Source organism: Chenopodium quinoa, unplaced genomic scaffold (assembly GCF_001683475.1).
Source record: "Chenopodium quinoa cultivar QQ74 unplaced genomic scaffold, ASM168347v1, whole genome shotgun sequence".
Taxonomy (NCBI): Eukaryota; Viridiplantae; Streptophyta; class Magnoliopsida; order Caryophyllales; family Amaranthaceae; genus Chenopodium; species Chenopodium quinoa.
This window is the reverse complement of record NW_018743920.1, coordinates 598,858-621,334: the sequence shown is the minus strand read 5'-3', so window position 1 is coordinate 621,334 and position 22,477 is coordinate 598,858. Positions and strand designations below refer to the sequence as shown.

General features: G+C 32.6%; 4 protein-coding genes across 4 annotated transcripts; all 4 read left to right on the top strand.

The window, feature by feature from the left end:
* Positions 1-3,131: 3,131 nt before the first annotated feature.
* LOC110687780 (putative ER lumen protein-retaining receptor C28H8.4) lies at positions 3,132-7,114 on the top strand. The gene is made up of 6 exons (XM_021864414.1): positions 3,132-3,498; positions 4,683-4,882; positions 5,048-5,179; positions 5,621-5,701; positions 6,280-6,407; positions 6,733-7,114. The coding sequence occupies exons 1-6, from the start codon at positions 3,267-3,269 to the stop codon at positions 6,776-6,778; spliced, it is 819 nt and encodes a 272-aa protein (XP_021720106.1). The 5' UTR covers positions 3,132-3,266; the 3' UTR covers positions 6,779-7,114.
* Positions 7,115-8,003: 889 nt separating this feature from the next.
* On the top strand, positions 8,004-13,428 carry LOC110687778 (putative ER lumen protein-retaining receptor C28H8.4). Its single transcript, XM_021864412.1, has 6 exons — positions 8,004-8,343; positions 10,375-10,574; positions 10,948-11,088; positions 12,379-12,459; positions 12,599-12,726; positions 13,014-13,428. The coding sequence occupies exons 1-6, from the start codon at positions 8,112-8,114 to the stop codon at positions 13,057-13,059; spliced, it is 828 nt and encodes a 275-aa protein (XP_021720104.1). The 5' UTR covers positions 8,004-8,111; the 3' UTR covers positions 13,060-13,428.
* A 97-nt stretch (positions 13,429-13,525) lies between these two features.
* Positions 13,526-16,629, top strand: LOC110687777 (putative ER lumen protein-retaining receptor C28H8.4). The gene is made up of 6 exons (XM_021864411.1): positions 13,526-14,352; positions 14,783-14,982; positions 15,063-15,203; positions 15,730-15,810; positions 15,908-16,035; positions 16,288-16,629. The coding sequence occupies exons 1-6, from the start codon at positions 14,118-14,120 to the stop codon at positions 16,331-16,333; spliced, it is 831 nt and encodes a 276-aa protein (XP_021720103.1). The 5' UTR covers positions 13,526-14,117; the 3' UTR covers positions 16,334-16,629.
* Positions 16,630-16,734: 105 nt separating this feature from the next.
* LOC110687779 (putative ER lumen protein-retaining receptor C28H8.4) lies at positions 16,735-20,874 on the top strand. Its single transcript, XM_021864413.1, has 6 exons — positions 16,735-17,136; positions 18,570-18,769; positions 18,997-19,137; positions 19,731-19,811; positions 19,985-20,112; positions 20,491-20,874. The coding sequence occupies exons 1-6, from the start codon at positions 16,905-16,907 to the stop codon at positions 20,534-20,536; spliced, it is 828 nt and encodes a 275-aa protein (XP_021720105.1). The 5' UTR covers positions 16,735-16,904; the 3' UTR covers positions 20,537-20,874.
* Positions 20,875-22,477: the final 1,603 nt, after the last annotated feature.

Genomic DNA, 22,477 nt, shown 5'->3' with positions numbered 1-22,477 from the left:
AAGTCGTTAAAGAATTGAAGGTGGTTATTTAATCATTTTGTACGAGTCTGAGAAAACAAAGAGAAAAACCCGGTAAGGAGAGGGCCGAGGAATTTTTTGGGTTCAATAGAATGGTTGGGCGGGTTTTGAATTACGACCTATTTCTTTTGTAATGCATAGGATGACATATTTAATATTTGTTAATATGTTGAAAATTTTTACATACAGTATGTACAAAGTACCATTAAATAGGTTAATAATATCATTAATTGTCTATTAAAAAAAATCATTAATTGTAATGGTATAAATATTTTTTTTAATAATATTATTAAATATATAAATAATATATCAAATATTATACCATTCTGAGATATAATAATACTCATAAGACAATCTATATACTCCAATAATATTATATACATGCATAATATTACACGAAAAAAATACAAATGCAATCCTAAAATATGTATATACAGACATCAAATTACTATTGTGCCCTCCTATATGTTTCTACAACACATATGGCCCATGCGCCCAAATGTACCCGTGGGTTTTAGTGTTACAAGACTTACAATGAGTAGACTTGATAAAACCAACTTGATGCTAGTGACTCGACTCACATATAATTGTAATCGTTAATACAAGGAGAAATGATCATTTTCACTTAGTAGATGACCAACATTAGAAATCCTACTTGTAGCTCGATATGCTTCCCAATAAATATGTTGGATATCCCAATTGTCGAACTTAATTGTAAGAAGTAGATGTTTGCTATGATATTCTTGATTTGACATAGAATTCACCAAATTCCTCTAATTGAGTTGATAACTAATAGATTATCACCTTTAATATGTATGCTAATAATTTCTTCTTTGAAAGCTCAAAATTTGTTTTTGTAAAGAGTTGTAACTTTTGTTATGTAGATCTTTAGTGCGCCATAATTGAAAATGCGAGCTTCAAAATTTGTCAACTATTATCTCTAATGATAATTCCCGCTACTCTTTAGTTGTTGAACACTAAGCCTCCCGAGCAACTATGATAGAGTTTGCTTAGTTGGTGGCAATGTATGCTACAATAAAAGATCCGAGTATGTTTGTAGTAAAGGAAAATAATTTACATTATATGGCTCATAATAAAATGTCAAATGTCTTTCCTTATTAAAAAACATAATTAGAAAATAAAAAAATACTTACTCAATAAATACCTAATTGAAGTCAAACTTTGTACTTATTAAACAATTGTATGTAATTAATCTCTTTGTCTTTCCTTATGAGACCATCCATCAAGAACATCTTGATTTTCAAGGGAGTGGATCATTTCAAAAACACCCAATGAATCCAAAATCAATAAGGACAATGACCCATTGTCACGTGATTCACGTCTTAGCCATCTTTAATATTGTTTATACACCAATAATTTGTCTTCATCCAACATATTAGGCGATATATTTCCGTTGTAGGGCCGAGCTTGATGAGGGGACATCTCTACTACTCCGTTATAAAATTGCCTCAACTGTCACCCATAAAATAAAATTAATTAAAATAAAATTAATTAAAATAAATAAAAATGCTATCCAAAATCCAAATTGGACAACAATAATGGTTTTTATTTTTATTTAATTAATTATTATATTTTTGTTTTGCACAGAGTTATATATGAGGCTAACCACAAACGGTGGTCGGGGTTACTTGGTCAAGAGTTACTCGATTAGTCAGGAGTTATTTGGTCAGGGGTTACTTGATCAAAGGTTACTCGATCGATCATGAGTTACTCAATTATGGGAAACTCGGTCATTCAGGGATTACCCAATCAGAGATTATTCGTATGTCAGCCGGCCACAAGATGTGACCAGTCACACAAAAAATACGCTAATTATTTTAACAGGAACTATTATTTTCTTACTGTCATTTATTATTTTTAGTTTTGGGGTAAACATGGCAATATTAATGCAACACGTGACACATCGTCTAACAAGGTCACAACCAATTAAAACCTACCACGTAGGACATATTACATGTTCCAGCCAATAAGATGGTGTCATGCTATACTTGTCATTTTTAATTTTTTTTTTCCAGTACTACTACTATAGCCTCTAAATATCTAATCTCTATGTTTCCTAAATTAATTATGTTGCAAAATTTAGTGCTTCATCAGTATTACGGAGTACTAATTATTCGTCATGCATATTTCATACTGTGACGAGACGAGGCTAGTAAGAATTTACGTATAAGAAATTGTAAGAGATTTGAGATATTAAAAATTTAAGAAAAATTAACTATCGTGTTATATTTTACATATATGTTTCATGGTATGATTTAATGAATAAATATTGAGATCGACTAAGATATCTTTATTCTTTACTTTGTAGTATATAAATACTTGATGTTTTATTCAATTTTAAACAAGCTTTATAGCGTGCCCTTAACCATAAAATTATCACTTCTATATAAATTCGATTTTGTTTATATTTAGAGGTTTAACATCAACAAAACAATTATGAAGTCATATTCTTGAACTATTAGGGAAGTATCCTTCTAATATTACATCTAGACAATAAAAAAAATTTATAATAAAGGAGTATTATCTATTTAATATATTTTCACTTATTTAAACTTATCTTAATAAAAAAATAATAATATTAAAAAAAAAACCTCATCTTATGTTATTTGAACTAATTAAAACCTAATCCGGATAATATAGTCTATCCTACACACAAACTTACCAAACAAAAGGAAAAAAAAAACCTAACCTTATACAGATTACTATATCCGTTTCTTAATAATTGCAACACTTTTATTTTAGGTAGGTTTTATAATAATTGCCACGTCTAAAAAGGATCCACTATTATTTTATTTCTCTCTCCTACCAACCCCAATTTTTATTAATTTATTATTTCTCTATCTTATTAACTATATTTTATATTTATAAAAAAAAATAAAAATTCTTTTGATCCCGACATATAATTTTCCTAAAACTTTATGCATATGCTAATATTGCGAATTTACAATCATTACAATAACAGGGAAATACTTCATTAATTCCATAAAATCTATATTTTAGGTGGACACCACTACTCCATCTCTTAACCATCGAGTCAACTCGTAGATTGATTTAATCTCACCATAAGTTTATAACCCCTAGTCCTAGTCCCAATAAACCTCACAACATAAATATACTTAAATAAATCATCACTCTCTTGTCTCCTTTTCATAAGAGTCAAACAAACTAAACCAATTTCTCTCAATCTCTCTTTCTATTACGGAGTACCAAGTAAAGAAGTCGGAGTGATGGGTGACAAAAGAGCAACTCCGACGGCAGTCAAACAACTGTCGCGATGGATTCGAAGCCGATCTGTGAGACAACTAGTTACTATGGCGTCGATTGCAGCATTCATATTCTTGATTTTACTCAAACTTTTCGTCAAAAATTATACTTATTTTTATATTGCTGCTCAACTTGCTCATTCTATTGGGATTTTAGTCTTGATTTACAAACTCACCATCACCAAAACTTGTTCTGGTAATTTCCCCTTTTTTCAATTAATCCCAATTTATTCAATTTTTGTTATATAATTGCATATTCTTATAATTTAATTTGATTTGATTATTTATGAATTTTGCCTGTTTTATTAATGTTTTCCCGTAATTTGCATACCCCTTTTATTTAATTTAATTTATTTTCCCCTATTCGATTGTAATTTTGTTATTTGAATAATGATGGTTCTTTTATTATTTAATTTTTTTCCCTTTTATTCGTTTTGATTTTCACGCTTGTCAATGTACACGCGTTTGAATTAATAGTTTTCAATCTTATTAAAAGAATTCATAAAGATAGATTATTGAGTTTCATCTTCATGTTCATTTCGTCTTCATAATTGTCTGGAACAGAACCCTCCTCACGTGTGTGTCAGCGTGTTCATAAGAGAATTTTTAAATGAGAAAAATAAATAAATAAAGTCTACTTTTTTAATTGATGGAAATATTGAATATTCTTTAGGAGTATATTAAATTGAATATTAACACTAACTTTTATCTAAAATTTCTATTTCTACAAGTACATGTCTGACAAAATAGAACTTATACTTGTATTTGCTGAATTATTATTTTTGGGTTAAACTTTGTTGAAAATGGAAGAAAATAGGGTGTTCTTAATGCTCTTTATGTTCCTTAGCTTTTTGTTAATCTTGTTTGGATAATTCCAATGCAATAGATTCAAATACACAATCAATATCTGCAAGAAATTATAGCCGTGGTCTCGTGTGGGATCTAGTTTGATTCGTGTAAATTCACAATATTTATGCTTATGTGTACATTGAAAATTGTGCAAAAAGTAAAACAGGATTAAGAGATTAGAGAAAAAATACATTTGGAGTACTCATATTGTGACTATATCCATTAACAATGCAAAAGATTTGATTAAGAAAACTGTCTACATAAATCATAAAATAAAATGAATTGGGTGGAGAAATAGAGAATAGCAGAATTGATGCTAATATGATGCTCATAATATCCTATCTACTTAACAATCAACCAGCAGATTACATGATGATTTTTGTTCATCTATTGTGATACTGTAAATTTTTTCTAACGGAAAGTCGATTCTTGGTTCATTTTTAGTCTATTTATCATACAATTCATATGATAAGATATGCTAGTAATTATGAATTTTAGTAATTATTAGTATATCCTTGTTGATCTTCACAGGCTTATCATTAAAGACTCAGGAGCTTACTGCGATATACCTAATCATAAGGCTCGTGAGTCATTTTACGTTCACACGCGATATTTACATTGTACTTGATTCTATAACCCTGGTTTCTACTCTCTGGGTTATATATATGATACGATTCAAGTTGAAGAACACCTACTTGAAAGAGCTTGACAACATGCCTTTATATTATGTGGTAAGCACCCAATTTTATTTCCTATTCAAATTTAGATCATAAGTAACACATGTCCACGATATATTTAAGTCTATGAAGATTGGTGTAGATTGAGGCATCTATTTGGATTGTTATCTTTTACAGAGTATGCAAAGAATAGTGACACGTTACTTTTGCTGTTTGCAGCTGGTGCCTTGTTTAATTATTGCTGTTATAGGCAATCCTGGATCTGGAATCATCGGGCTGCTATATATGTTTAGTAAGACGATTGAAGCCATTTCAGTGCTTCCTCAGCTGCGCTTAATACAAAATGCTAAGGTGCTGTAACACTAGCTTTAATGTGATACTTAGCAAAAGTGTTAATATCTCTTTTTCATAAAGAAGCTCATTTCATTCTTGGGTAGTTTAGTTGTTTAGTTAAGTCATCTCATGCTTCATTCAGATTAGAGTCTTAGCTCAATTTAGGGACCTATTGAAGTCAGTTTCCGGTAAAGCTGATGTTTGGCTTGAGAGCTGGTGAACTGGTTGGATTCAAGTAAAACGATATTCCATATTAAACAAAGTGTAATAACTTACTTTCACAACGACACATACACATGCTTAAACTTATACCAGGAGCTACTTCATAGTTCATACTTGTTGATAACTTCCATTTGATTCTTCCCAGATGATTTTTTTTCTTATCTTCATGGGAAGAATTATGTAATAACTAATCTTGGTCGAGCTGGATTTCTAAGGTCTTTTCCCTTTGTGATGCAGGTGGTTGAACCCTTTACTGCGCATTACGTCTTTGCCCTAGGTGTTGCAAGATTCTTCTCATGTGCAAACTGGATATACATGGTTAGTATACAACATACGTACTGTCTCAACTCTCTAGTGTTCTCGTAATCTTTCATTTGTTTTCACAAGATTGTTTATGTGCATCTACATCAAGAATTCAAATTTGTATGAAAGTTTAATTAGCTGAGTCGGAGTTTCTTAACAAAGAGTGGAAGCATAGATGTAGGATTGATTGAATACACAAATGACTTGAATCTTGTGATAGCGCCAATTTTATCATGATGCTCCCTTGGCAGTTGGCATGTATGCTAGTATGATAATTCTTCCTATTCTCACTTTCTATTAGCTTTGATCTAATCAGGATGAATCCTCACATCTGGTTTTTGAGAGGAACATGAATTCAAATTTCTAAAACTTAAGAGTTAGGTTGCAAACTAGTGTGCGTTACAAACGCACATCTAGATTGAGGACAGCCACTGTTCTTCCTCCCACCTATGACGTTCTATCATCAAGATAAATGTAGTGTTTTAGAATGAATGAAAAAGATAGTTGTGTATTTGTGTATTTTTGTATTGTAAGTCATGTTCCTGATTTGCCTAGATATCTCGGCTTATTAATAAATTTGCAACTACATACAGATTATTGACACCAAAGGAGCAATATTGACTGGAATAGGGAGAGGACAACTTTATCTGATCGTAATTCTTCTTGCTGAGGTGGTTCAAACCTTCATCTTGACAGATTTCTGCTATTACTACATTAAGAGGTACATCTATTTCTGAATACACTTATGTCGCTTAGCTGCTCTAATGTAATGTTACATCCAACCGCATATATCTGTGACATTAGTAGTTCAAATTGCACTAAACTCCGACATAGTGCTTTTTTTTTTTTTTTTTTAATTAATCTAAATCAATTGCACAAAAATTATGAAAACACTACATTTAAACCACAGTCTTTTTACACATTTAGAGATACTTTCCTAGCTACTACAAGATGAAGTTTAATTTATAAAAATTCTAGCTATTTTGGTTATCCTTACTTTGCATTAGCTACAAAATACTGATTCTAATATGGAAAATATATTACAGTGTAGTGGAGGGACAAAGCATGATGCGTCTACCTTCAATGGTCTGAGCCCGGGATAAGTTTTTGGGAGCTGCAGCCATAATTCTCTTCATGAAGATGCTTAAGTTAGTGAAATGCTTGCCTACTGCCCATCTTTACATATCGACAAACGGACCCTTGTATTTTAGGAAGATTGAGCATCCAATTTGTGTAAAGTACTCTACATGAGTAGTACATGTCAAGAATTAGGGTAATTGAGGTTCCATCTCGGCTGGAAGCAGCCCTGCATATTAGAAATAAAAAAGTGCACTTCTGAATTATCGGTTGGTATATAGTCTAGTCTTATTACTCCCCCTTGCTCTCTATAAGAATAAAGTCTATCAGATGCATTTATCCTTACATTAATCTTGATCTAAACAGGAGTGTGAATGTATGATTGTGTGTTACTAAACTAACGAGTAACGAGTCTGCAGTGTGCAGCCCCTTATTTCTGGTTCTTCTGTGTATGGGCTGATACACTGATGTAGTTTGATTACTACCTCAGAGAACCCATATTGCTTAGACCTTGATCCTCCAAGCTCATAACTCATAACATTATCTTGGGTTACTTTGATTTTTGTCAGAATATTGTCAGATCGGATCAGTTTTTGACAGCCCTACTTGTGTTTGTTATACCCATATTTGACGTTGTGCTGAACACACGTAATACATGTTTGCTATGTAAGTTCTTTTTAGCATGACTTATTAGTAAAATCCGAGCTATTGTTCCCAGAAAAGCTGGTACCTAAAATTCATAAATAGTTGATTAACAAAATGTACCTAGCATTCATAAACTTTGAATTTCCACACTATTGAAATGGATAAGTTGGCGGTGTAGCAGCTTCATAGCATTATTTGCAGGTAGAAGTGGTTCAAGGGCCATTAGTCAATCAACCTAACCATAATTGCCTCACCTATGAGTATTAAACTATCCCCCTTGTCAACTGTACTAAATAATACTCCGACATTAAAATAAAAACTTTTGCGGATTATTTCACATCAACAAAAATAACTTTATTTCACTTGAACAAAAATAATTTTATTTAAGCAAATATAAGGTGAATAAAATAAGTCGTACAAGATGAATTAGGGTAAAAAAGTATATACAAAATAATTTTAAAATTTGCTAAGAAAATAAGTTTAGACAAAAATAAAATACGGAGTATATTTTAACGAAATGCAAATAATTAAAATTTAGATAAAATAATTTCGTACAAAATCAGATAAAGCAAACAGACAATATTGAATGGAAAGGTTCGCCAACTCAGCGTCCTTAGTAATTAGTGATAAAATTTTGTAGTTAAAAGTCGTTTCAAGTTCCATTAGACCATTCCGATACTCATTACTCAACCAACCTTTAAAAATGGGGGACAAAAGAGCGACTCCGACGGCAGTGAAGCAGCTATCGCGATGGATTCGAAGCCGATCTGTGAGACAACTAGTTACCATGGCGTCGATTGCAGCGTTCATATTCCTGGTTTTACTCAAAGTTTTCGTCAAAAATCATACTTATTTCTATGTTGCTGCTCAACTTGCTCACTCTATTGGTATTTTGGTCTTAATTTACAAACTCACCATCACCAAAACTTGTTCTGGTAATTTTCCTTTTCCTTGATCATTTCTATCATTAATTTTTATCTAGCTGATTTTGTAGCCTTCATTATTTGAGGGTCTCCCGTTCATCTCTTTGATTTTGAAACTAATCGAGAATTTGTGATTCTATATCTTCGAAATATTCTCCGGTTATACATTCATTCAATTATTCGATTGTATATTTCTCCATCTTATTTACTATTTACGTGAAATTGCTAATTGATGATTATATATATTTAACTTACAATTTTAATTACCACTTGATAAACCAAGAGATGAACTTGGAATTTCTGGATTTTCCTCGAGGCCGGATTAAAAATGTTGCTTAATCTCATTTATTTTTTTTTTTAATACTCTTCCTGTTTAGACGGTGATTAAATTTTAGTAAGACTGTAAGAGTATTTGTATAAATTATAATTGCGTCTTAATTGGGATAAGATAATATATGTCATAATGCGACAATGTCCACAGAGTGAAGTTATTGTTCACATGTCAATATCATACTATATGTTGTAACACTTGTAACTTGTAACATAAAAAAAACAACAATTGGTGCCCAAGATCACTGCCTTAGTGTCTCACGAGTACCTCGTAAAACACCTTGTTATATTAATAAGATGGTTGATAAAATTTTAAGATAACATTTATATTTGAATGTTAAATACGAACAAATAATTCGTTCTTATAATATAATGGTCTATATTTAGACATACGATATCATATGGCTTATATTTATATGATAATACTTTATGTATTTTTGTTTGTAAATAGATATCTATGTTATTATTGACTTTAAATTATTTTTATTGAGCTTAAATTATTTTTACTCAACTGTAAGTGTTTTTACCAAACTAAAATTAATTTTACTAATTAAAACTTATTTTTACTGATTCTCTTATATTTTTTTTAAATATATTAAATAACAATGCATTTCGTATGTGGTTAGCCAAATTATCTGGCCAGACAAAGTAACCCTTATAAAACTGACTGAGTAACCCTTGTAATACTAACTAAGTAACCTCTAACACTAACTAAGCAGCCTCTATCTATAACACTAATTGAGTACCACTATAACACTGATCAAGTAATCCCTATAGCACTCACAAAGTAACTCTTATAATAGTTGGTGACGTGGTTTGACTAGTTACATATAAAAGTTTGTGATTAAATATGTTATAAATGGATCTTGTTTTAAAGAACTTTTTAAAACAAATTTAACAATGGAAATAGAATTGAGTTATAGGATATTTATAAAAAGTTATGATTAATTATATATATGTGAAATATTAGATTTTTATTGATAATAAAACTTTATACAACAATTTTATCTTAAAAAATCTATCCAAAAATCGCTTACTTAGCATCATATGTGTCACAATAATACCTATTTATTGTCTACGTGGCGAAAAACTAGAATGTCAAGTATCACTATCTCGTGGCCTGGCTTGGAGACCGGCTTTATTTATTAGTGATATGATGTGAGTATGAATTTCATTGTTATACAAATTATTTTACACCTGTAAGGTGTACTATAGGCAACAATTCTAAAAGTATCTAATTTTATTCAAAATTTTGTTTTATTGATTTTTTTTTTTTTTTTTTTTTTTGAGGCAGTTTTATTGATTAGGATGAATTGAACTTACTAGAACTTATTTGATCTTATAATTAGTTGGATAGAATGCACCTTAGTCTAACCATGGTTATGTACGAACGTGGAAAGATTAAGAGGAATAGCCTAGGAGGGTTGGTGTTTAAACATAGAGAATATAATTTTGAAACCTATTTTCTTCAATCATGAAAATTGACATGAACTGTGTGGAGTAAATACCTACACTATTTATAAAGGTTTAGTGGTTATTCCTATTTCTACTTCGTATTCAGGAAGCATTGACATAAGGCGTTCTATATTCATCTTAACTTTTGGTTTGTGACAAAAAGTGGTCCTTTGGTTTAAATGTAGTCTATTAATCATAAAATTATTTGTATATGCTTTCTTCTAGTAATTTGTGTGTGTGTATTCTTGATGATCTTAGGTTTGTCATTGAAGACTCAGGAGCTAACAGCAGTATTCTTAATCATGAGAATCGCGTGCCATTTTATGCTCATACGTGATCTTTATGTTGTACTTGATTGTCTAACCCTTGTATCTACTCTCTGGGTGATCTATATGATACGATATAAGTTGAAGCAAACCTACATGGAAGAGCTTGACAATATGCCTTTGTATTACGTGGTAAGCAATTCTGTTTTTTGTTTTATTTTTCTCATTTCTTTCTATATGTGATCATCATCAACATGCACTATACAAACCACTTTACTATTAAGTACTTCGAATGGTGGTGATTTTGGAAATGATGAAAGATGATGTAGATTACATAATCTAGTATATTGTGCTTATATGTGAGGATCATTTAAAGGCAACTTTTCAATACTTTAATCTACAAAAATTATTTAGAACAACATCTAGCTTATAAAAAAAAAAAAAAAAAAAAAGAGAATGATAGTATCTTATGAATTGTATCAGTAGGCAACTTTTTACAATATTTTCTTTGATCCGAAACTACTTAGCATGTTTAATATTGACATGTTACTGTTTTTATATACAGCTGGTGCCTTCTGCTGTCGTTGCATTGATAGGCCATCCTGGATTTGGAATGAACTTTGGCTTCAGATTCTTCTATATGTATTCTAAGACAATTGAAGCCGTTTCAGTGCTCCCTCAGCTGCGCCTAATACAAAATGCTAAGGTATTGTAAGATTAACTTCAATACTTTGCAAAAATGTCTATAATATCGCTATTTCATGAAAATTTGGAACTTCCTTGATATTTTCCTAAGTGTGCTAGGTTATTTAGTTGAGTCTTCTCATGCCTCATATAGGCTTTAGGTCAGCTAGTTAAGTCAGTTTCTGGTTTTACTCAAGTTTGAGTAGGTAAACCGATTGCGCTCATGACTCGGAAGTATAAAAAGCTGCTTGCAGACTGACACACACATACACTCGCTCACACACACACACACATGCTTATAATTGAAGTGGTGTGGCATTTGTCGATCACATTTGTTTAACGATTGAGCTTTGAGTATAAGTCAAACCAAATTCATCAAGCTCAAGGTTTATTTGAGTTTGAACGTGAGCATTCTTCACTGAGTTGAGGTGGCAATGCCAAAGTTGTATACTCCGTTTTATGCTAACAACAGAGAGATTCATTATTATAAAAAATAAAAAAAATAAAATAAAAATAAAATAAAATAAAATTGGCAATAGTTGCGCTACTGTAAAGATGTGAACATAATACTTCTAGCTTCATTATCCCTGGACATTGGTCTATTTCTATCTCATTTTCTGTGGGATAGCTAGGTGTTAGTCTCTGACATAAGAATAACAAAACACTTCCAGATTTACATTACAAAAAAAAAAAAAAAACCCATATTAGTTTCCTATTTGATGTTTTTAGTTAGCCTGCAGCTCTGTCATTCATTAATTTTCTGCGCTATTTCTGAAAAAGCTTTTGGTTTCTCTCACCCCTGCAAATAACCTTAAGAACTTGTAGTTGGAACACTGAAAGAACTAATGAATACCTGCTTCGGCTAGAAAATTACCGATATATGGCAACTAAGAATCACTTGTATAAGCAGCCTATTCTAAGGCTAGCCAATATCCAAGCTACATTAAAGATACTATACATTACCCCTAGGTGCACATGATCCGATGTGGTAACATTTCTAGCTAGAAGAAAGGGGTCTACCTCTTTATTTCTATCTTCACATAATCTCCACCTCACCACAGAGCACATTCTCCCACTGCCCCACACATACCTAGTACGTCGCATAACCTTCAGAGCTCAGTTTCAGTAAATCAGTGATACCCTTTCGATCTTCATATATCCTTATTCAAATTCTATCAAAAGATAGAACCTATTCATACTCTGTCTAATGTTGTCTTTGCAATATAATTATCTACTTGCCGCACTAGCTAATTTCTTTGTTGATTGGTCCACTGATGCTTTAACTTTTCCTCGATTTTCCTTTGTGTTGCAGATGGTTGAACCATTTACTGCCCACTACGTCTTTGCCCTAGGTGTTGCTAGATTCTTCGCATGTGCAAATTGGTTGATCATGGTGAGGATATCACATACATTATACTGTCTTAAACTCTTAATCAAGTTGTTCTTACATTAAAAATTTATTTGCTATCACATGTTAATTTTTTTTTTAAAAGAACTCTCGACTAACCACCCACCTTTTCTACTACATACAGCTTGTTGACAGCAGAGGAGCAATACTGATGCAAATCGGGCGAGGACATTTGTATTTACTAGTAGCTCTTCTTGCTGAAATAGTTCAAACTTTCATCTTGGCAGATTTCTGTTATTACTACGTCAAGAGGTACATCAATTATTGAAAGTTCATATTTGTCCCTTCTTTTTTTACAAAGTAACATTAATCCAACTGTATACACATTTTGTATAGTTAGTAGTTTGATCATACTAATTATAGCGACACTGATCTTTCTACATACTGTTCTAAATCTATAAAAATCATCTTTTAACTATGTAAACTACTTGAGGCATATACTTTCCTAGCTACTGTAGCATGTGGTTTGCAAATATCACCCCCCCCCCCCCTCTTTTTTTTTTCCCCATACTTTGGTAACAAGAAAATGGCTTTCACAGTGTAATGGAGGGACAGAGCATTATGAGACTACCCTCAATGGTTTGAACTGCAACAACTTGTGTTATCAGAAGGCTGCAACGATTAACTCTCTTCATGAATATGATCGAGTTTCTGCCCAAAGGGTAGAGTAAGACTTTACTCCCATGTTCGCCTTTCAATAGAAAAATGAAGACTTGTATGCTCTCAGTCTCAGTTTTTTTTTCCCTGTTAAAAATAAGGATTTGCTCTGTCAGCTATCAGAAATAAGTGAGCATCCAATTGTGTAATCCGAACCACATTAGCTTCTGTGAACTGTGAAGTAGGGTAGTTAGTGAAGTTGGGTTAGTCATAAAAACTTGGGAAGGTTCAACCTCTTGTATTGTTGTATACTTCGTGTTAGAAATGAAAAAATGCAACTACTGTTTTATACTTTTACTCACTTTTATCCAAGGATTACACTTTACATGATATTCATATTACTCCCTTTTTTTTGAGAGAGATTCTTCACCAAGCTCGGTGATTGAATCGTATATAACAAGATTTTTCTTCCAAAACTACCCTCCTATGAGTCGTCCCTCACAAAAAGAAAAAGTTGTTCAACTCTAAATGTCACGTAGGCCTGCGCCGCGTTTTCCAAATTGGGCTCACACACACCCCCTAACTGTCACACATGGGCTTAAAAATGGTCAGCCCGGCACGAGTAATGACCCCATTGCCCTAGCTGCCCAGGCCAGAGAACCATGCCCACCAACATGACCCAATACCAGCTCCAGCTATCAATTTGACTTCAATAAAATGGCTGACTTTTTTTAGTTTATGGTGATCTTGTACAGCAGTAACTCCCAACTCTTATCATGAAATCATATCAAATATTTTGATTTTATTATCTATTCAAATGAACCTCATTTAAAATACTTTTGGAAGAATTTTAAAGTTTAATTATTTGGTCAGAACACTACTACTCAACCTCACCTCATAATCTATATGTATGTAGTGGTTAACATGGCTTATGGTTGCTCTCTATTATTAAGTCAACTAATAAATCTCATTTATCTGTCCCTCTATTTTTCTCTCATTCTGTTCAAATTATATTACTACCAAAAGTAAAATTGAAGTGAGATTAAATGAGTCACAAGAGGGGGTCAACGCCGATGGTGGGGAGGCAGGTGGCTGGATGGGTTCGTGGTCGAACGATGAGACAGCAAGTAAGCATGGGCACAATTGCAGCATTGGCGTTGCTGGTGTTGTTGAAAACGTTCATGAAAGGAGAAACACATTTGTTTGTTGCTTCTCAAACATCTCAGGCTGTTGGCATTTTACTCTTACTTTACAAGCTCACTATCACCAAAACTTGTTCAGGTAATATATCCTTCCTTAATTTTTAATTTTCTTTTTCCTCTGCTAGAATAGTTTATATTATGACTTCCTCTTTTAATTTGTTGATAAGTTGTGTTATTTATTAATTGTTATGTTAGTTTCTTGTTTGAATGTACATGTTGCAAGAATTGATTGTAATCTCGAATGTAATCATTTCCTAAATCAAGATAAAGAGTTGCTTTCATGATCATTTTATTAATGAACCAATTTTAATGAACTAAAAAATGATGTTGATTGTTTAAGGATATAACACTGATGATTCTTGTTGATCCTTTGATCTTTCCCTTGTCTTTCGCCATCACTCCCTATGTTCTGTGTTTTTTTCTAACAAATTGATCATAGACCGAGGTATATGAGCCATCTTAATAACAAGTATGTGTGCATTAATCGTTGATGATGATGATTTTCACAGGTCTATCAATGAAGACTCAAGAGCTTACAGTGATATTCTTGATTATAAAAATTATGTGCTACTTTACACTCTTGCCCAAAATTCACGTTTTACTTGATTCTATAAGTCTTGCATCTACTTTGTGGGTGATCTATATGATGCGATACAAGTTACAGAACACCTACATGCAAGAGCTTGACACCATGCCTTTGTACTATGTGGTATGAAATTTTGTTTCATGCATCTCGCAATTGTAGACCATAGCATAAACAATAATGACATGTATATTTGGTGTTTACAGTTGGTGCCTTGTGCCGTTGTTGCATTAATAGGCCATCCTGGATGGCAATCCGACATTGTCACCAGATTCTTGTACATGTATTTTACAACAATTGAAGCTGTTTCAGTGCTCCCTCAGCTTCTCTTAATACAAAATGCCAAGGTATCATATATTGATAATTACAGCTTTATTACCTTGCAACAAGTTTGTATACTCTTGATCAGCCCTGAAAGTTGCTCTCATCACAAGCTCATTTCAGTAATGACATGAAAATTTGGAAATTCCTATATGTTGCATTGTTGTAGTAAGAGTTACATCAGTCATGAGTTGAGTTTACTCAAATGTTAGCTGTTCAGAATTAAGTCTTCACCTAAATATAGACAACTACTTGATGAAACCCATTTAAGCTTGAATTTAAGTAGGTAATTAAACAGTTCAGCCTGAATAATTGAAGTACTATAAACTTCTTACACATTACAGGCATGCTGATGCAGGCACAAATGCGTATCAGACTATCAGTAGTAGTTGCTGTTTCTTACTTTCTTGTATTTCAATTTTTTGTATCACTTTCAGACTTTCAGTTAGTTCTTCCTAGCTGAGTGATTCTAAAATTTAACATGCATCCAGTAAAGAATTGTACATGATGGTGAATCCTGATTTCGTTTTTGTAATTTTCTTTGTAATGCAGCTGGTTGAACCATTTACTGCTCACTATGTCTTTGCCTTGGGTGTTGCCAGATTCTTCTCATGCGCGAATTGGATCTTTTTGGTTAGGATACGTACCTACACTTTATACTGTCTCAAATGTTTTCTCTTAACCTCTCTTTGATTGATAACCATGTATAATATTTTGTAATTGTAAACAGCTCATTAATACCAAAGGAGGATTATTAACGCAAATAGGGCAGGGACATCTTTATTTATTAGTAATTCTTCTCTCAGAAGTGGTTCAAACTTTTATCTTGGCGGATTTTTGTTACTACTATGTCAAAAGGTATCCAACTGAACTCCTAAACACTCTTATATGCATCAGTTCACACTAAGTAATACTCCGTACTAAATATCTCCAACTGCATTAATTTGTCGCATTACTGGTTCAAATCTGATCTAGCTATAAACCATACTAGTTTTTGATTTGTCCAGGCATAGTCAGACATATTCTTCCATAGATACTCTAGAATGGTGCATTTGTTTTATTCAATTCTTCGGTCAAATACATAAACTAAGACGAAATTTGGTTTTACAGTGTGATGGAAGGACAGCGAACGATGAGGCTACCCTCAATGGTCTGATTCTGGGATATATTCGAAACTGCTAATGTAATGTGGATCGAGTTTTCTAAGCTCTTATCTTTGTTCCATACATTCTGTGTATTTGGCAGCAAGACATGTAAATGTTTTTGGCCTCAAATCTGCCAGTATAGAAGAATAGGCACCTTATTTGTGTAAATTGTTTTATACGACCAACGCCTCTGTTATATACTTGAGTGTACCTTATGTACTTGAAGTAAGTAAACCCGAGTTTGTACAAAAGTAACAACTATTTTTGAACACAGTGAATGTCTAAGCTAATAAATGTAACAACTATTTTCGATGAATATATAAATCCTCAATGATAAATGAAAGTCACATCTAAAAAAATCACTATCATTCATTAATAAATAACAATGGAAAACAAAAATTTGTCATTCTCAACTTTGAAGCTAGGCAGACCCACACCAACAATTCACATTCACTACATAATTGTAGTGACCCTTAACTCTCCCTTACTGATTTTTTATTATACTTTTTCTTCTACAATTCTTCATTTCAACTTTGACAAATTCTAGTTGTTAACTCTTAAAGTTTAGCAAGTGAAGCAACAATGGGTGACAAAAATGCAACACCGGTGGCTGTGAAGAGAATAGGCAGATGGGTTCGAAGTCGATCGGTGCGAGAGCAAGTGACCATGGGCGTGGTTGCTGCATTTGCGTTGCTTGTTTTGATCAAAGTTTTTGTTAAAAGCCAAACTTATTTGTTTGTTGCAACTCAAGTTGCTCATTCTGCTGGTATCTTGCTCTTAATTTACAAGCTCACTATCACCAAAACTTGTTCTGGTACGTACTCTTTCTTTTATTTACCTCTTTTTATGTTGATACGCCTCATTTGGTGGCTGTGCTTTGTTACAGTTTGCAAGTGTCCTTTAGGCATCATAGCTAATGTTATAGGCTGTGCCACATGATAGTCGGGTTAGCAGGCTAGACAATTTAGAAGTGGGGTGGGGTTGGAGGAAGGAGTAAACATATGCACTTGTATACTTTTTGTGCACAATGTTTATTATGCACTTCTTGAGAAAAGAGTAATCAAGGAAGAAAATGAAAAATACAGTACATTAATTTATTTCTTTTCTAATTCCTCCCTATGTTTATAAATTGGATTATTCACTTTTCTGACCATACTAGTTTTAACCTTATTTTTTTTACTAATATATCATCAATTTAGTATGTTGGTAAATTCATTAAATATTACTCCGTATTATATAATTATGAATATGAAATTATTAATGATTTAAGCTGAATAGTAGAGACCATGAAATTATGGAGTACCTTTTTTTTTTTTTTTTTTTTTTTGGCTTTTAATTAATTGGTGGGGTTCTGAAGAAGCTAAGATAAGGATCCAGATAAGACAAGTGAAGTTGTTATCGTTTATTTAATCAAAAAATACTGGTAATGATAATCAAGATTGGTCCCATCTCATTTGTCACGATTAATAGCAAACTAAACACTCGTGAAACACATGTTTGGAGGATAATATTGTGGGTCACATACATGATTTTTATACTGTGTCTTGGTAACATTGATACCACAATAGGTTATAGTTCCTTAAAGTTATACACCAAGTATAATTTACACAATATTTGGTAGAATTGAATCTTCAATTAATGAAAAAAACAATATAAAAAGTAAACTTATCGCACTACATGTTAATGAAAGGGTTAAGTAATGAGTCTAATTCGTGCATGACTATAAAAAGGAAAAAAAGTGTAAATTTTTAGGCACGGAAGGAGTAAATGATATGGTCTTAGAGGTGGTATATATTTGAGTATTTAACTATATATAATATGTTAATTTGTGATCGAATTTGTTTATGAGAGCAATAGTGGCAGCAATGTAGACGAGATTTAGTAGTAGCCACAGTCTCTCCTGTTGTGAGCTTGTGATCCTAAGTGGAGGTTAGAGAAGATGAACATCTATTAATCACCTTTCCTATCTCCAAATCAAAGACATAAAATGTACTTCCTCCGTTACATATTAGTTGCAACTTTGGAATTTTTTATGTCTCACAAATAATACCTCAAAGTTGCAACTAATATGTAACAGAGGAAGTACAAACAAATAAACAATCAGATGATTTTGTTCATCCAACAGACCAACATTCTAAAGATCTCTAACAAAACATGGCTCCATTACAAAGATCTAGCTCTGTAACACAGATATATCCTTAATTTTCTAGTAGACTAGATTAATGTATCCTTTCTTAATCTTCACAGGTCTATCATTGAAGACTCAGGAGCTTACAGCAACGTTCTTACTCATGAGAATCCTATGTTTTTTCGGACTCTTACGTGAAATACATGTTGTTCTTGACTCCCTTACCCTTGTATGTACTCTATGGGTGATCTATATGATGCGTTATAAATTAAAGAACACCTACATGCAAGAACTTGACAGCATGCCTTTGTATTATGTGGTAAGCAAGTTTTTTCTTGTCCTGTATTCAATCTTTTGTTTTTCGCTTTTTTCGTTTGATTTGTTGCTTTACTTCATAATTATTGACATGAACACACTTTTTCCAGTAGATTCCACTTATAGTTAGCTAGCTAGTTAGAATTTACAGGACTTACCTAAGGAGATTTATTTATCTTAATCATAGGATGATTATATAGTGATTTGACATGCTATATTTTCTGTTGACAGTTAGTACCTTGTGCCATTATTGCAATAATCGGGCATCCTGGATTGCCAGCTGGCATTATCTTGGGGTTTTTGTTCGTGTACTATATGACTATTGAAGCTGTTTCAGTGCTCCCTCAATTTCAGTTACTACAAAAGGCTAAGGTACTGTAATTCCTGTTTTACTTTGCGAATACTTTAGTAATCTCTCTATGTCATTAGCAAACTCATTTCAGAATTCAGATAGTGTAGGGAAGGTTAAAAAATTTGACAGTGGAAGTGACAGTTAAGATGTTAATTAGTTCAGAATTTAATTGAGATGGTATTGAACTCGAAAGTATGATAAGTTTTTTAGGCGCGAGCAGAAATGTTGAATTTGTAGTTATGTGTAATGAATGGTATTGTTGAACCTCTATATTCAATGCAGAGAATGGTCTGAAAAATACAAGTTTTTCTTCTATTTTAAACTGCCTTATAATTATACCATTGTTCGTGACTTAGGTGGTACATTCGGGCCTTAGGTTCATGTTGAGTGCGTATACATTTTATCTGAAGTATAGTTTATACCAAATAATCACAAGTTAATGAATATTCCATGGTACTTATTCTTGGTTTGTATTTTGATTGTACGAGATTTTAATCTTCTGTGTTTTACAGAATCATCTTTACTAGTTTTTACAAGCTCTTTCGCTTATTTGTTTATTGGTGGCCCTTCGTGATCTAACGCGTTCTTTTACTCTTTATCTTTTGTTTCGCAGATGATTGAGCCATTTACTGCTCACTATGTATTTGCGTTGGGTGTTGCAAGGTTCTTCTCATGTGCAAATTGGATAAATATGGTGAGGATATAAGTTTATAGGATAATACATTTACTGTTACACATGCTCTAGTACCTTAGCCCTTTAAATGTATTTCTAAGGAGTGGAAACTTTGAAATGTATGGTTCATGTCCGATTGAAATTTAGATTATTCAACGAAACTTATAGCCGTATATTGTGCATATTACATACAGCTTATTGACAGTGGGGGAGTATTCCTGACGAAAATAGGGCAAGCACAACTTTATATACTGGTGGCTCTTATCTCAGAGGTGGTTCAAACATTCATTTTGGCCGACTTTTGTTACTACTACGTCAAGAGGTACATTAGCTTCTAAACTTTGCGTATGCTTTGTACATTATTGACAGTGTGTATAAAATATATGACAATGGTGCAGTAAATGATCCCATCATTGGGATTAAGACTTTGATGATGTAGTAGTTTATGATCAAAGGTTTATTCCTAGCTAGGCCAAGAGACATAGGATATAAAGATTTGAATGTTGCAATTTGATTTGACATATAAAATTACATTTACACAGACTGATGTCTGATAGACAGCATCTGACCATGTAGACACCATACGACCATATAGCTATACAAATTAATAGGCTTGTTCGACAAAAGTAGTTATTAGCTGCCGTGGTAGTTGTTACTCTTGTAACTTGTCAGCTGACGTATAAGGTAATGGTTTTTGCAGTGTGATGGCGGGAGAGCGCATGATGAGGCTACCTTCAATGGTCTGACTCTAGGATCCATTATCGGGGCAGATAAATAGATAATGCTGGGAGCTGCAACCATGGACTTTGTTCATGTAAATGCTGAAGTTTGTCAGCTGTTTGTTTCATTGTTTACTGCTTCACTGACTCACTTTACAAGCCCGAATAAACAATAACGAATAAGACGTGTATGTATGCGTTGAGTCTCAGATTGACTGAACATTATGTCCTTCAGCCATCACCAACTCGAAAGTGAGCAAATTTATGTAAAATACAGTACTAACCTTGCATACGTTCAAGTGTGTGTATGGTCTGAGTAAAACTGAGAGGAAAAGGGTGAAACAAAAGCTACAAGTATTTAATAATTGATACGTATATGATATTGCTTGATAAAATACAAGGTTTTTCAAGCATACAAGGTTCAATTTGGGCTTTGTGGCCTAAACGCCCCAAAAAACCTGAAATTACTGCTGAAAATTCAGGTCTGAAACCAATTTAAGTCAAAGGTGATCAGCTCTGGATTGTTAATTTCCATTGCACTAATACTGTCTCCCGCCCTTTTACTCACTTTGTAAGGAATTGAATCAGTTGAAAGTTTATTGTTAGACCTAGATAATATAAATCTGATTTAATGAAACTGAGAGAGTATTAGACTTTTCGTCCCTATGGAAAATAGTAAATGTAATCCAAAAATCCATAGATACTCCCTCCATTTTTTATAAAGTGTTCCACTTTTCAACAAACAAATGTTTTTTTTAATTGTCTCAATATCAAATTTAGAAACCCACTTACATTATGTCCATGTTTGGTAAATGGCTATTTGGTGGCTTTTTTATTAGCTTTTGGCTTTTGGCTTTTTTATGTGGTCAAACAGCCAAAAAAAGTGTTTGGTAATTGGCTTTTCATTCAGCGAAAAAACTGGTTTTTAAGCCAAAACAAAAATTAAAAAAGTTGCTATGAGTAGCTTTTTTTTTTGTTGGTTTTTGGCTTGTTGGCCCACAAATTATCTAATAAACAGTCATCAACTAAATTTATCACACACTTTTATAAATAGTCAGTTTAAACAACTAATTTCAAAAACCATTATAAACAACCAAATATTGCAGCTGGTCAAATAAACCAAGTGAATTAGCCAACCACCAACAGCCATTTGCCAAACAAGGCCTATGCTTGTATTATTTCTCTATCTTTCTTTAGACCCCACCATCATTCTATAATATTTCCTTATCTCACATTATACCTAGTCATAGCCGTAGAAGAGGGTGGGGTGGGGCTCGGCCTTTGAACCGTACGTGAGAGGGCAAGGTGACCTCTTGCACAGGACCCCCAATTTTAAGAGGGCCCAATTATTTTTCTATTCTTATTTAATTTATTTATTTTTTGATAAAAGTTGCAAACTGCCTTCTTGTTTCTCAAGCCCACCATATCACTGAAGCATTACTCTCCATTTCTCCAATTTCCACGCTCTTTTTCCTCTAATCCAAGTTTGCATATAATTTCTACAACTTTCCATATTCTTCCATTTATTCAATTTGATTTGTCATAAATACATCAATTTAATTCTATGAAAAATTATATTGCTTATTTCTCCATTCAAGAATCTTTAACAGATTATTTTAGCCAAATTCAACCGATTATTTTTCGTGACAATGGCAGCAATTAGTTTTGGTTTTCCATAATTATTCATTATTCTTACGAAACGGCTAATACAAAACTCGTGGTCAATTAGTCGTACTGCTTTGTGAATTACTTATTTGAGTGCTTTCTGCTTTGCCCATCGTTCGTTCGAGTCAAGTTTTATTTTTTTTTTATTTTTTTATTTTTTGGCATTCAATTATTTTCTTTAATTATTATTTCTAAATGTATTAGTTATATTTTTATCTTTTTTTTTTTTTATCGAAATAAAGGTAGATCGAGTTGTATTAGTTTGAAATTATTACGTAATTGTGTTATTTTTTTTATCACTGA